The 14,952-nt window shown below is 53.7% G+C and overlaps 1 protein-coding gene across 7 annotated transcripts in view; it reads right to left on the bottom strand.

Moving 5' to 3' along the window:
* The window catches only part of WNK2 (WNK lysine deficient protein kinase 2), a 147,319-nt gene that overhangs the window by 22,174 nt on the left and 110,193 nt on the right, over positions 1-14,952 (bottom strand). For 2 of the 7 annotated variants that reach the window (XM_061426226.1, XM_061426231.1), the window contains 7 exons: positions 13,995-14,077; positions 13,207-13,898; positions 11,771-11,985; positions 10,706-10,894; positions 9,880-9,978; positions 3,104-3,148; positions 1,398-1,657 (listed from right to left, as the gene is read on the bottom strand). In XM_061426226.1, coding sequence (XP_061282210.1) covers positions 1,398-1,657; positions 3,104-3,148; positions 9,880-9,978; positions 10,706-10,894; positions 11,771-11,985; positions 13,207-13,898; positions 13,995-14,077 — 1,583 coding nt within the window. The remainder of the gene's footprint in view (positions 1-1,397; positions 1,658-3,103; positions 3,149-9,879; positions 9,979-10,705; positions 10,895-11,770; positions 11,986-13,206; positions 13,899-13,994; positions 14,078-14,952) is intronic. The other 5 variants (XM_061426227.1, XM_061426228.1, XM_061426229.1 and 2 more) reach the window with 5 other exon arrangements.

Below are 14,952 nucleotides of genomic sequence, written 5' to 3'. Positions count from 1 at the left end.
CGTACGTGCCCATGGACAGATGAATAAAGATGAGATACCCATATACAGTGGAACATTACTTAGCCATTAAAAAGAATGAAATAGTGCCTTTTGGAGCAACATGGATGGTCTTAAAGACTGTCATACTGAATGAAGTAAGTCAGACCAAGCAAGACAAATATTGTAAAATATCACTACTTTATGCAAAATCTTAAAAAAAAAAAAAAAGATACAGATGAACTTATTTACAAAGCAGAAACAAACTCACAGGCTTGAATGAACTTATAGTTACTGCGGGGAAGGAACAGTGAGGGAGTTTGGGACTGACAGGTACATACTGCTATATTTAAAATGTACAGAGACTTCCCTGGTAGTCCAGTGATTAAGAATCCACCTTCTAATGCAGGGGATGGGAGTTCCACCCCTGGCTGGGGAAGATCCCACATGCTGCAGGGCCACTAAGCCTGCACATTGCAACTACTGAGCTCACACACTCTAGAGGCTGCATGCCACAAATAGGGAGCCTGTGCGCCGAACAACAGAAACCCCACAGCACAACTAGAGAAAAGCCCCCATGCACAACCAGGGAAAGCCTGTGTGCGACAAAGAGCCCGTGGGCCACAGTGAAGACTGAGCGCGGCCCCCTCCCCCGCCAAACAATGGATAACCAAAGAGCCCGTGGGCCACAGTGAAGACTGAGCGCGGCCCCCTCCCCCACCAAAAAATGGATAACCAACATAGCACAGGAAACTTTGTTCAGTATTATGAAACAACTTAAATGGGAAAAAAATTTTGAAAAAAGAACAGATACATGTGTATGTATAACTGAAACACTTGGCTGTACCCTTGAAACTAAGACCACATTATTAATCAACCACATTCCAATATAAAATAAAAAGTTAAAAAAAAAAAAAAACAGAATAAAATAAAATCTCCTGGCCCAGATGGCTTCACCAGTAAACTATGCTAAACATTTCAGGGAGAAAGAACATAATCTTGCACAAACTCCCCCAGGAAACTGAAAAAGAGGGAATACTCCTTCAATGTAGGTTTTGAAGTCAGCAGTCCTGATCCAGGAACAAATCACACAACAAAACCAAAGACAGCAGCTCCTCACTTCTGCCCTACATGTTCTGGGCACACCTGAGCTAAAACACAACAAGAGGTATGCCCCTGGGTACGTCATGCAGACCACGCCCACTTTGCCAGCTTGGGTTCTGATGGAAGACAGTGAAGGTGTGGCCACCAGGACAAGGCCATACCTGCAAGCTGCTGGCCAGTCCCACCTAGGCACTGCCCAACACCGGGTCGGGGCCTACTGCTCCGCTGAGATCTGGAGTCATGGCTTCACTCCCATTCCGTCCCCTGGACTCTGGGCAAATCGACCCCCCTTCACCCCCCGACCATGCCCCACTTACAGCCCGTGCCTCGCCAGAGGCCAGGGGCCAGCCTGCTGTGGCCTCCATGTCATGCAATTTCTGCGTCTGCTTCAACTGGTTGAGTGACGGCTTTAGTGGTGTGGCCCCGACCGTCTTGCTTGTCCACTCGTCCACCAGCTTGTGCAGATCGTCTGTGAAGGTGCCTTTCTTGTTGTTGCTGTTGTTCACCTGCGCCTGGATGTGCAGGGCAGGTTGGGGGCCCGGCTCAGGGCCCGGGACCAGGCTGCTGGTGGAGGACCCTGGGGAGCACACACAGGCCAGGGTTGGTGACACCGCCCACCAGCACCACTGGCCGGCTGCAGTCATTTAAACAATGGTCTTGCTTAAGCCAGGCAACACCTTGCTTCAGGAGATGGTCTGCATTTGGGGGTCCATGCAGTTTTAGACACAGTGGAGTGATCTCAGGCTACAGGGCTTTGCCAGGCAGCCATCACCCATCTCAACAGTCAGGGGACAGGATCCCAGCTGCTGGCAGCTTTATGCAGTATCCCTTCTGTGCCCACACTGCCCAGAACCACCAGACCTCCGTGTGAGGGAGTTCAGAAAACTGCCGGTACAGCTGGACACAAACTAAGGGCAAAGTCCTCCAGCTTCTGCACTCTAAGTTCTAACATGACTATTCAGAGGAGACTCAACAATACTTTGGGCAGAATGCTTAGCAGCTGCCAATATCCTTCCAGCAAAGGGAAAACGCTTGCAGTAGGTTGGACTGCTGTTTTCCGTGAACGATAATGATTTGGTGATCTGGAGTTTAAGACACAGAAACCATGCCTCTCCTTACCAGAGCATGTAATAATAATAAGGTGTACAAACACCCAGAGGCTTGGTGCCAACTAAGGGGCTGACGCCTTTAGAAGGAGGCCCAGATGCCCACAGAAGGCCTGGGGCTGTGGCTTAGGTGAAGCCGGACAAAAGTGAGCACACCTGGGTGCTTTACTCAAAGATCTTTTTTAAGGACCAAAATAGGACTTTTAAACTTTTTAAAATTGTGTCCCTTTCCTCCTCCAAGTACATAATTTCTGGTTGGCAATTTTGGATAAGCCAATTTTTAAATTTTCTGCACTAAATAAATAACCTAATGACCATCTCTTCAAACAAGTCATTGCAAAACGTAGTTTATTTTAGAGGCTAGCAATGAAAAAGCACAGACACAAACAGTTAAACATTAGTGATGAGATTTTACACATGTTGCTATTTCTACATGAACATTTCAGCCCAAAAAGAAAAACAGAAAAATTTTAAAAATTAAAAAAAACAAGAGGCATGAGATGAGAGCAGTGGGCGGCCCAGGTAAACTGATACCCATTTTGTCCTGGCATCTCTCCTCTGTGGGGGCACTCATCTTTAGCACTTGAAGGAAATACTCATTCCTACGGTTTTGGAAAAGGAGCCAATTAATGATTGGTAATACATGGACGTTTCGGAGAAGGAAAGCCAGTTAGATGTGAACTGGCGAGAATGCACAAACTCTAGGAGCCACGGAGGCTTGAAAGTGTGCCAAGGGCAGCTATCTCGCCAGGTGGAAGCCCAGCAGCACCCACGGAGGGTGGGCACAGAGCGGGTCCACACCCGCCTACCCGCTGGGCCCTCGGCTCCCGGTCCAGCCGTGGAAACCCTGATGCGCACTAGCCACAATAAAGCCCATGCGATGGAAGCGGACAAGGGGTAAAAAACCCGATAATTACGACTGCTGTGCTCTTTGCCTAGACAGAGACGCTTCAAGGCAGACCCTGCAAGGGAAAAAGAAATGACACAAGACCACAGGGTTAGGCAGGACAGCACACGAGGGGGACAAGCCACCACACTCTAAGCAAAAGTCATCAGTGTGCGAGGAGGAGCAAAGGCCAGCAGTTCAGAAAGAAGGGACCAGCCTCCTGGGCTAACTGGGAGGCCCCCAAGTCAGTGTGGAGGTTCACACGAGCTTCGCCGAGGGGCGGAGGTGCAGGGCCAAGCCCCAAGCTTCAGGTAGAAGTGTGTGTGTCTCTAGAAGCATATTCCAAAAAAAGAAAAAAAAGAAAAAGAGAGAAAGAGAGATAAAGAAAGAAAGAAAAAAAAATTAAAAAAAAAAAAAAAAAGCAAAGCACACTGCTTGGCTTTCAAATGTAAGGTTTTGGGGAGTCCTGCTGGTTGAGGCAGGATGCCCACTAAAAGTCAGCCAGGAGACCTCTCAATGGAGCACAGCCTGGCCCTGCCTGGCATAAGGCTCATGGGCAGTTTTCCAAGTGCAAAAAGATACATTGTTTTGCAGATTTGAGGCCAATCCCAGATCTTGGGCTGCCCTGAACAGGCCAGTGGTGAGCGTGGAGGTGGAAATATGAGGAGCCCTGTCTACAGAGGCTGGAGGGAAGCTGACCCTCATTCTCAGTAATACGGCTGCCTCATTGGGTATTCCCTGTCCATGGGGCAGGGTGAGAGGCCTCCTTACCACACCATCACTAAGAGCTCCCAGACCCTGTACTCCCAGAGGCTACCTGTGCTAAGACAGATGGGCAGTGACTTTAGTGTTTGGCATTGACAATTAGTGCCCACCTGGAGGGCCATTGAGCTGGCCAAAAGGGGCTGCCACACCCGGCTTACCCTGTGGCATTCCAGGCAGCCGAGCAGGCAAAGGTGGGATGGGCAAGGACGGCTCAGGTGCTCCCAAGGTCACTCAGCAAGGCACGCTAGCATGGAGGGTCTGTTTGTGCTCCTGCCCACGGCCCCTCCCCTGGAGCACGATTCCCTACACACCCCCAGTCTCCCAAGAGAGTGCCCACCACAGCACCATTCCCAGCCCCCTCACTACGGAAGGCAAGACACTGTTTCCTGTATTTGGGGACAGGGGCAAAGGCTTATTGGGGAAAAGCTGTACTCATTGGTTCAGAAACCTAGCACACACTGAGCTGCACTTATTTTGGTTCATCCTGTTGTGTTCGCTGAGGCTGACTTGGTAAAAAGGGAGGTGATATTCAGTTGGGGTCTGTAATGAGAATAAAACAGAATTGGGCCAGGCAGGAGCAATCCAGACTGATTCTCAGTGGGAACTCTGAAAAGTTTTTGCTGCTCTGTGTCCTGAGATGGACCACAGCTAGAAGCACAAAGCCCTTTAGGGGTTCCAAGGTACAAAGGGAGGAGGGTCCTGGGCTCTGTGACTGTGCATGTGAACACAGATTTCCTAGTCAAGATCCTGGGGTTGTACTGTCCTCTGAACCACAGCAGTCCCCTACAGACGACCCTGGGACCTGGGACTAAGTACTCTGCCAGGTCCCTGCAGTCTAACCATAACAGGTTCTTTCAAAAGGCTGCTCTGTGCCTGCCTGGCAGCTCCTAGTGTTGCCAGAGCTCTGCATCCAGAGCTGTCTCCTATCACCCTCATGGGGAAGAGAACACACGAGCCAGCCATAGAAGCTGCCTGCTAGAGGGAGTCTGTACCTGCGATCAGCCTGAAATCAGGGCTCCAGACCGATCTTTCTGGTTACCCAGGCAGGGTCAAAGCCATCAGACACCAGGACACCGTGCTCAGAGCCAGAAAGCAATACCAACCCACAGCCCCCACTGGACACAGCCTAAGGGATGGAGCATAGCTCCTGGCCGTCCATGCCCTGGCTGAGCACGGGCCCTGAGGTGACCAGAGCCTGGTCAGCTCCCAGCCCTTAGGGTGGATCTTTAATACAAATAAACCAGATTTGTATCCCTCCACACAGGTCACACTGTCTGGCTCTACAAAACCACAGCTGAGCAGGCATCATGTGGCTAACCAGTCCACACTCACGCCAGAGCCCTGTCCATCCTCAAGTGGCCCCCTGAATCTCGTCCCCTGTGTCTGTTCCCTGTCCTGAGTCCTGTTCTAAACACATACCATGCAGACAGCCTCTGATGAACAAGTCCCTACCCAGCCCTGCTGAACCCACACTGTGCTAGTATATACATCGAGTTCCTGCCTACAGAGCAGGAAGGAACAAGGCAGCTGCAAGGAACATCAAGCTACAAGGGAGCAATGCAAGGGCAGCAGGCCTGCACAGAACCCACAAAGGGCCCACATGGGACACACCAGGGGCCCACCTGCGGCCCACAGGATACCTACGTGGGACCCACACAGGCCTATGGGAAGCCGACATCAGGCGCACATGGGGAATAATGGTTTTAACCAGCCCCACCCCCTGGTTTCCCATGAAGAGAGAGTCCTCCCCATAGCACTTCCATCCTTAGCCAAGGCTTGGCAAAAGCCAGCTTAGCAACCCCAGAAATACTCCGAGAAGCCTCCACATGGGCAGATGCTAGGGATCTGGGGCTTGGCAGCCTCTCCCAGCTACTGAGAAAACTGTTCTTCCCAGACTGCAAAGGAGCAACACGCTGGATGACCGAACATCTCGTCCTGGTGCAGCTCGTGTCTGCAGGACCCCCCACAGCCAGGCCAGGAGTCTCAGGCATCGCCCAGGCCTGCATGCAATGAGGCCCCCCACCCCACTTGCCCCTACATTCACTTTGGCATGGAAGCAGAGGCGGCTCCTGGTATGGATGGCCAGCCCTGTCAGGCACCCAACGCTGTTTAGACCCTTGGAGTGCCAGAAGGACACCTCAAATCCCAGGATACACGATGCAGACAAACTGCTCAAGAGGCGGGCCAGGGCAGCCACTATCACATCTGCCCGGGCCAGGCCCTGCAGCCACTATCACACCTGCAGTTCATCAAGCTTCAAACACTAACGAAGTTCACAAGGAACTGGGGACAACAGCCTCAGTGCAGACCAGCCAGGGGCCTCCCCGCTCCCCCCATGTCAAGAGGCGAGTCCGCCGGTCAGCCCTGCACCTGAGAGCTGCATCACGTGCTCTCTTCCGGCACAGGAGACACACGGGACACAGAGACAAAACATCATCCTGGGGTCTCTGGAGCAAGCCACCTAGATCCGAGCACGGAGCTGAAACTTTTCTGGGAAGCATGAGCAGGGAGGAAGGGTGTGTCTCAGCTCTACCCTAGGGTGACTCCACCCTGAACTTCATTCCACTCGGTAGGCCCGAGTGGCACAGGGCCTACCCTTAGGACAGTTCATCCTGAATGCCCGTAGTGTAGGCTGGGGCTTCGTGAGTCCCCACAGGGAGGGGCGAGAATAGTCCCAGGTGAGGGAAGAACCTGGGGGGCTGCACTGCGGCACCTAGCGGTCCCAGAGATAAACTGGCTACAGCGTGGATGACATCCGGCCTGCTGCTGATGGACATGTGAGAAAAGCACAGCAGACCTCACTGTTCGTGTGCACAAAGAAAGGCTTGGCCCTCGCCCGTCTCTGTTCCGATGAAGAGCGGGAGCGGGGTGGGGGGGGCGGGCAGGGAGGATCGATGGGTCTGACCACAGCTTCTGACTAACAGGACACAACCACTTTCTGAACATGGCCTCACACCCCTGACTCCAAGGTTCCTTGAAGCCTCCACTGGCTGCAAGGAGGGCTCTGTGCCCAGAGCCTCACTCCCAAGTCTGCCCTTCCCTGAGTGCCAGCACGCCTACGGCTCTGAGGGCTGGCCTGTTCTGGTGCCCACCCTACGGCAGCACCCAGGCTTCACCCTCCCCTGGCTCTCTATCCTGGGCATGGCTGCTTCACCACCTCAAGTTACCTCCCCACCTCCTGAAGCTGCCTGCAGCTCCACCCCAGGTGCTCCCACCCATCTCCAACCCCTCTTATCTTCACGCTTCATGGAAGCTGGGACCTTCTTTGTGTACTTCAAAGCTTAACACAGGTTTTATTTTCCTAGAGTCCTGTCTCCTGTACAAACTGAAAACCTTCTCTTGGCTTTACCTCCTGCTCCCGGCAACCCCAGAGCCATGGCCTTCAGCACCCAAGCTCAAGCTCCCTCTGCCCTTGCAGCCAACCCAAAGTCCCCCTGCCTCTCAGCCTTCGGGGGCTGAAGCCAGCCCTAAATATCTCCCTCTGATCTCTCACTGAGGCATGTGTTCAGCCTCTTCTCAGAGCACAAAGCTCTGTGGTCACCCAGAAACCGGAAGACTCAGGTCCAAGAGAACCCCCTACAGGGCTCAGCAAATGCCAGCGCACGTGGGACAGGATGGGGAGTCCTGGGGAATCCCACCCTGTTAAGAGTGGCAGTGGCAGGGGCACAGGCTCAGCTGGAGGCTGCAGTGAGCGGGTCCAGGGCAGGAACCCACAGTACACCCTCCTGACCAGCAACCTCAGAGCATGTGGGGGCCACGATGTGGCCCAAAGACTAGGAGCTCAGTCATGCTGCTGCTCCTGCTAAGTTGCTTTAGTCATGTCCGACTCTGTGCGACCCCATAGACGGCAGCCCACCAGGCTTCCCTGTCCCTGGGATTCTCCAGGCAAGAACATTGGAGTGGGTTGCCATTTCCTTCTCCAATGCATGAAAAAGTGAAAAGTGAAAGAGAAGTTGCTCAGTCGTGTCTGACTCTTTGCGACCCCATGGACTGCAGCCTACCAGGCTCCTCTGTCCATGGGATTTTCCAGGCAAGAGTACTGGAGTGGGGTGCCATTGCCTTCTCCGAGCTTAGCCATGGTATGCCTAAAAGGGCCACTGTGTGAAAACAGGCAGAATTATTGGATTCATAGCATCAGAGGAAATAGCGCCTTATAGGCCAGCATGTACCACCACCTAAAATTAATCTACGTAGGCCAGCTCCCTGTTTGCCACCAAGCCTTGTCACACACATTTCTTTCTTCCTAGCCACACACACAAGTAGTGTGGTTAGGGGAAGACATATTCTCATCCCTTAAAAACTGAAAGTGGTAAAGTGAAGAATTCTATCTGATCCTGATTCTTTGTCCCTATTGATCCTCAATTTTTTTTATCTTGAAACAATAATTAATAATGATATAAATGAAAACCCTTAAAAAAAGTAGAACCACCTGAGTAGAAAGGTAGCCTGGCAATGACCTCAGGGGCACATGGTACTCTTCACTCACATTTTTACCCCAAACGCCCTGCTCTACTCTGCTTCCCACACCTGGCTGGCCACCCTCAAGCAGTGATACACACACTTGTCGGACTAGGAGATGCCTGGAGATGCCTAGAGGTGCAGGTGTCCTCACCACAGCTTCCCAGGCGAGAGCCAGGCACACACAGGCAGAAGAAAGAGGATTAATGGGTGATGTGTGAGGTAAGCAGGGAGCCAGGATGCATGCAGGCCTCCCAGCCCCCTACCCAACTTGGCAACTAACCTGCAGACCCAGACACCTGAGCAGAAACGGGGGAAGGTGGGGGTGCTATTAGTAGACAAGGAGCACTGGGCAGTTCCCGAGCATTTCTACACAGTCTTATGCCTCTGACCTGTCCCTCCCGGGGAGGGTGCCAAAGTCACTCTGATGGGGATGGACACTGAACTCTGATGGATGCCTGCCATGGATGTGGCCTCAGATCCCAACAAACACAATGTATCTTTATTGTACCAGCAAAAGCCAGAGGCCCTAAACCAGCATGTACAATCCAATGGGTAAAAAGCTTAACACTTCTGTTGAAAAACAAAAACCTGAAAACCTCACAGCTTCTGAATCATTGGCCAATTGGCCTGAGGGATGAAAACGGTTTTGGACAGCCTGAGCAGATGTGCCATTCCTGGACATGGAGTCCCTGGGTGCTAGCAGTGTGTTCCAGGGAGGCAGATGATGACTGGGACTTGAGTTTTGATTTAGCAGAGCTTTGGGGAACTGAATAATTGACTTCATCTCTGAGGTCGGTGAGATGAGAGGGAAATACACCAAGTAAAGTGCTCCAGCTAGAGAGAAGGCCAGGAGGGGCCGGGCCCACACACAGGCACAGCAGGAGGCCTGGAATCATGTCTCTCAGGGTCAGAGATTCCTGACGTGACAAGAATGGAGGGGGCTGGGGCATCCTAGCTGGAGCACGTTCTCTCAGCATTTCCACATGCAGGGAGTGGGGCAGTGGGTTAACAGTACTGGATGTTGTGATACGGCCCTTGTACAGAAGTTACACCCTCCAGTGACCTTCTAGAACTGTCTCGGCTCGCTACATGCATGTCTTCAGAGTCCAGACACGTGTGAAACACACCATGCGTCTAGAGAAGGCCGGGGTTGTCTTTTTGTTGTCGCTGGAACTGGGGACAGCAGACGTGTAAATCTGCCACGATTGCAACAGAAATAAAACTACGTCCAACATAAAAAAAAGAAAAAAGAAAAAAAAACCAAAACACTAAACAAACAAGTGACGAAAGAAATGCAGAGCACCCTGGGGCCTGGGGCAGAGCGCCAGGGGCTGGGAGTGGGCAGACCACTGCACATGCTTTTGGTGTCCAGGCATGAGCCAGCCAAGAGCATGCACTGGCGCTTTCTGGGGCTAGAAGGGTGGGCATGGACGGGGTTCCATTTTTTGTATCAAGTACATGATTTCAATGGGGGTGGGGTAAGGTGTCCTACAAAATGTATGGAAGATAATGAAGACAGGGAGGGGCAGGGGAGAAACCAAGGGCCAGGAGGTGATAAAATACAAAAGAACAAATACAGACAGATGGACACAGACACGGGTCCACTGAGGAATCGAGCGCGAGGTTTGCTACTAGACTTATAGGTCACTCTCTCAGACGTTGGGTGGTAAACCGTCCAGCCTGCAAATGAATATAGAGGGAAGAAAACAAAGAGACAGGCATCAAGTACAGTCTCTGGGATTCCTCCTACACACCACCAGCCACATCAGCCTCTTCACTTAGCATCCACGGCTCCACCTAGCCCAGCCCAGAGGACCACAGCCACTGATCACATAATGGAAAGGAGGCAATGTTGGAGCGGAAGAGAAGCGGACCCCAGGAGAGCGTGCGGGGCAGGGTGGGGGTGGGCACCGGCAGCGGTCACCACGACTTCTCTGGAGAGAGATGGTGGGGGTGGAGCACCTCATCGCGTAGCTGCTGCATCCACGGCAGCGGTGACGAGCATTTCCTCCTCAAGGCCAATCTCCCAGCTCGAGAGCTGTGCCCTCGTCCCCCCAACTGGCCCTCCTGACGGAAGGACCCATGTTTAGTGGGGAGTGGGGGAGGGTGGGGGTGGGCCAGTGCCTGGGAACCGGCGCAGAGCACACAGCAGATGCCACATCTGACCTCTCAGTGGTCCTGGCGCCTTCCCCAGGCCGGCTCTTGCAAAGCACACCTCCCTCTGAGCCGCTTACAGCAAGACTTGATGATGGGCAGGCCATCCACTTTTCTCATTCAAAATCTACATCTAACATTTCTTTTTCCTTAAGAGGCTGTCGGCAGCCTTGGCCGCAGCTCACGTCCCCTCTATGCCACACGGGCCCTATGAGGCTAGCACATGCTCGGAGACGGGCGAGCTGGGAATCACCTGGGCCGTGCGCTCCGCCTCCATCACTGGCCAAGCCGGAGCAGATGTCTGCAGACAGGGAGGCCCGCACGGAGCAAGGCTGCTGAGTCTGAACTGCCTTCCCACATGGGTCTGAAGCTGCTGTGGGCCCTGCCCCAGCTTGGGCAGGGTCCTTAGCAGGAGGGGCTCTGCTGCAGTCTGACAAGTGACCTGGGTTGGGGGGAGAAGGGGTGACAGGCACGATGAGGCACCACAGGACAGACCAGCCAGCTCAGGCCATGTCTATCCTCCCTGCTCTTTGCTGGGTGACCTTGGGGAAGCTGAGTCCCTACAGGCAATGGGTACTCTGCTGGATCACCCATGTACAGTTGCCAGGAAGATCGAAGAAAATGACCACTGTTTCCACTGGTGCTAACCTATGTTGTGCAAACGCTGTGAAAGGACCACGGCCCATCTGCAGATGTACACGTGGGCTCAAAGGGGACCTGTGGATTTCCTCACTCTCTGAAGTCTCGTGTTAGCTTTAGGAATTGATACGGAATTCATGTAATTTTGGGTAATCCTAGAAATTCTTGGGTGTGTATCCTGCAGGTTACCTGCAACATGGAGAGGGAAGGCTTAAGGTCAGCTCACTGCTGGCTTCCCACCTGATGCATTTGGGGCTTTCAGCTCACTGGGTCCCCACCCCAGAGTTGTGGGGGCTTGTGGTGTGTACTCTTAGTGCCTGGGCATTGTGGTTAAAGGCTGGGGAGCAGGGAGGGTCCCTACCATCCTCTCCCTCCCCCAAGGCAGCTCTCAACCCCCACTGTCAGGGGCTGACATACATCTGAGAAACGGGATCACAGGAAGCAGGCCCCAGCCCGGGCAGCACTCCGCAGGGAGGAGCACACTGCAACCCACAGGCAGCTGGGACTCCGGTTCTTCCCTCCTGGCAGGAGGGATGGAGGCCTTGGCTCTCTCGGGCCTGAAGACACTTCCTTGCTCCAATGAAAGGAGATTCAGGAAGTGCTCTTCCAAGGCCTAGTGCCTGCCTCCCATCTGCCCAGCTCCCACGTCTGAGGGTGGCTAGGAGGGCCCTGGGCCAACCTGTGCTGGAGGCCACGACTTTGAGCTGCTGCACCAGGGGGCTCAGCAACTTCCCCGCCTTCAGCTTGCTCTTGCTGGTCTTTCTCCGGCGGCCAATGGGTGGGGCCGTGTGGAAGAGGCCTAAGTTGGGGGGTAGCGGCTTGCCTAGGCGGCGGTACAGGGCCTCAATCTCCTGTTTCTGCTGACTTTGTAGCTCTGAGATCTCCTTCAGATGCCTGTAGGAGGGAAAGGAAGAGGGAAGCCAGGTGGGCATTCTGGTCATTTCCAACATGAGGCCCCTCCAGGAGAGCCCAGGACTGGTAGGATGGGTATGAGGAGTAGAGCCTGCAGGGTAGGCTGGGCAGACAGGGCATGCGCAGGGGACATAAGGGCATTTAAATGTCACCTTCTGTTTACACCTAAGCCAAATGGGAGTATCACTGAGACCTCTGGCATCAACTCACCCAACAACAGAACTGCATGGAGACCAGCCTAAAACATTCAAGTTTTTCAATATATCCAGACTTGTAACATTGCTGTTTTTTTTTGGGGGGGTGGGGTGGACGGGGGGAGGATATGAACAGCTTCTCACGTTTATGCTTACAATACAAACCCTACTCATAAACATGGGTGAAGAGACAAATAATCAGGGCTCAGAATTGGAAGGCTGCCTTAGCTTATCAGGCAAATAAGTGTTACTTCCTCCATGTGAGGGAACACAGCACAAGAGGCCTCTCAGAGGAGAGGAAGCCTGTACAAGCGAGTCTACAAAAAATGTTAGCCAGGGCCCTGGGGCTCCAGCTGTGCCCAGGAGAGCCTGCAGCGAAGGCTGACCCCACAGGCAACAGTATTCCTGAGAATAGAGCCAAGACGCCAGGTCACATGGGTGGGAAGCTGCTGTTAAGACTTGGGTGGAATCACTGGCTGTGGGCAAGGGCAGTTTCTAGAAAAGTCTAGGAAAGGGCTGGGTGGTCCCGGTTGGCCTTCCTCAGGGAGCATGCAGCTAAGGCTAGGGCCCTCTCTGCACAGCCAAGAGTAGAGGAGAGTACGGGCTTCTCCGGCCCATGTCTCCATTTCTGGGTCCCCTCCAAGAGCCCATAGCCACTCCTTCCCAAGGATTCCAGCCTCTCCCGACCTTAGTCACTAAAGTGTGGGGCCCTCTTGTCCTGAAGGAGACTTCATGGCTTAGCTGTATCTCAGTGACCCTGACCACAGCAGGAGCAGGTAAACTTGCAGGGGGAGAGAGCAAGCGCGATCAAGGCCTATGTGTGAGACTGAAGGAGGAGGGGAGGTGTGGGCCCCAGAGACCAGGGACCAGATCTGACGGCAGGGACACTGCCTCTGCCCTGTCACCCAGCCCAAGCAGCTCAAAGCACACTTGGCAGGACGTGGACTTCGGCTCCCGGACACTTCCCCTGACACCATAGCCCAGACCTGACCTGTTCCACAGAACCTACTTCTCCCGAAGACTCTGCAGCTCTTTCCTGATATCAGCATCCTCAATCTCTGAGTCGTTGTCACTGCTGATGTAGGATGACTGGGAGTGGAAGGAGGTCACGCTGATGGTGGGGACCTTCACACCCATCCTGCTGGGTGTCTCCAGGCATGGGGAGCCAGCCCGAGAGGACCTCTGCAGGAAGGCAGCGGCCTTCTTCACAAAGTCACTGGCCACACCACCACTGCTGCTGGGCAGGGAGGCATGCTTCTGCACAGAAGGCCTCCTGCGAGGGGACTCATCCCCAGAGTCACTGGACAAAGGCTCTTCCATGCCAACCTCGATGGAGGAGGCCGTCTGTGCCCGCCGCACAGCCAGCTTCATGTCTGGGCTGCAGGGAGCCTCGTCCAGGTAAACGTCAGGTGGGGCTGAGTACCGCAGGCTATTGGGGGAGGCCAGAGTCCACTCATCCTGGGTGCTGACCACTGAGAACCGGCCCACGGTTTTGGCTGGCGAGCTGCCATCCTGCTGCCCTGGCCACTTCAGAGGGGATCCTGATACCAGAGTGCTGTGTGGCTGGGGTTGGCTGTCCTGGCCACCCTCAATCAACATCCCCAGGCAGCTCTGCATGGACTCGGCCAAGGTTTCCCCAGGGACCCTGCTGGTCCGGTCTGTGGGCTCCAGATGGGCAGGGATGGCAGAAGCAGGGACATCCTTGGGAAACAGTGGAAAGGAAAAGATTCCACGCAAACACCATCAGAGAGCAAGCCCGCCAACCCACTGAGCATCTCACTGGAGAAAACTTCTTACCTGGGGGGCACTGGGTGCTGTGCGCGAATCTGAGGCCACTTGTGCTCCCTCACGGCCAAGCGTGTGGCTCAAAGATGATTCAGCTGTAGGAACGTTAAAACCGTTACTCAGGCTGGTGCAGAGAACAAAGGCAGGAATGACCCAAAAGCAGCCATCCAGAAGAGAAAGGGAGTGGCAGCGAGAAGCGGTGAGTGCAGCTGGAAAACAGAAACTACTGACATCCTAACCCCATCACTTCACAGGAGATGCCCTGTGATTCAGAAAAGGGGGGGGACATCAGCCCAATCCTACTCAGATCCCTGAAGACCCCTGCTCCAGACCCCCAGGCACAGCCAGGCCTTCCACGCACCTGATGACCATCGCCTGCCTTACCTGTCCTCTCTATACCCCTGATGTGCCCTGTCTCACCTGACAGCATCGCCTTCTCTCTCCCTGACATGTTCTGATGATAAAAGGGTCTTACGAGGTCCAGGAAGATCAGAACAATCAGGGTGACTCCTAATCCTGCTGCTCCAAAGTCTGTGGAAGGTCCCTGTCATCTGAGACTGTCTCATTTCCCCATCTACAGATGAGACATTTGACCAGCCTTCCCGGGTTGCTGTGAAGAGTAAACAACAGAAGCAGAAGGAGCTGATGTGTGGAAGCCTGGCCTGAGTTGGGACCTGCACATAGCAAAGAAAACCAGAGCTGTGTGTCAGCCTGAGCTGAACTGACATGCTGCCATGCGCAGGGGATTGGGAGAGGCATGACAGGGGCTGAAAGAGCCTCCAGCCAGGCTGGGGGTCTGCCCCCACACAGATTCCTGAAAAGACCCAGATTCATCTGTCATGCAACCCCAACTCTAGGCAATACACAATACTCCTCCCTACACGACTATGGTGAAGATCATCCAATCTTGCTTTGCACACCTCTGGGGACAGGAGGCTCATTACCAACTGCACTCTATTTCTGATCAGCT

The sequence above is a fragment of the Bos javanicus genome, chromosome 8 (assembly GCF_032452875.1).
Source record: "Bos javanicus breed banteng chromosome 8, ARS-OSU_banteng_1.0, whole genome shotgun sequence".
Classification (NCBI taxonomy): Eukaryota; Metazoa; Chordata; class Mammalia; order Artiodactyla; family Bovidae; genus Bos; species Bos javanicus.
This window is presented reverse-complemented; position numbering and strand designations above follow the sequence as displayed.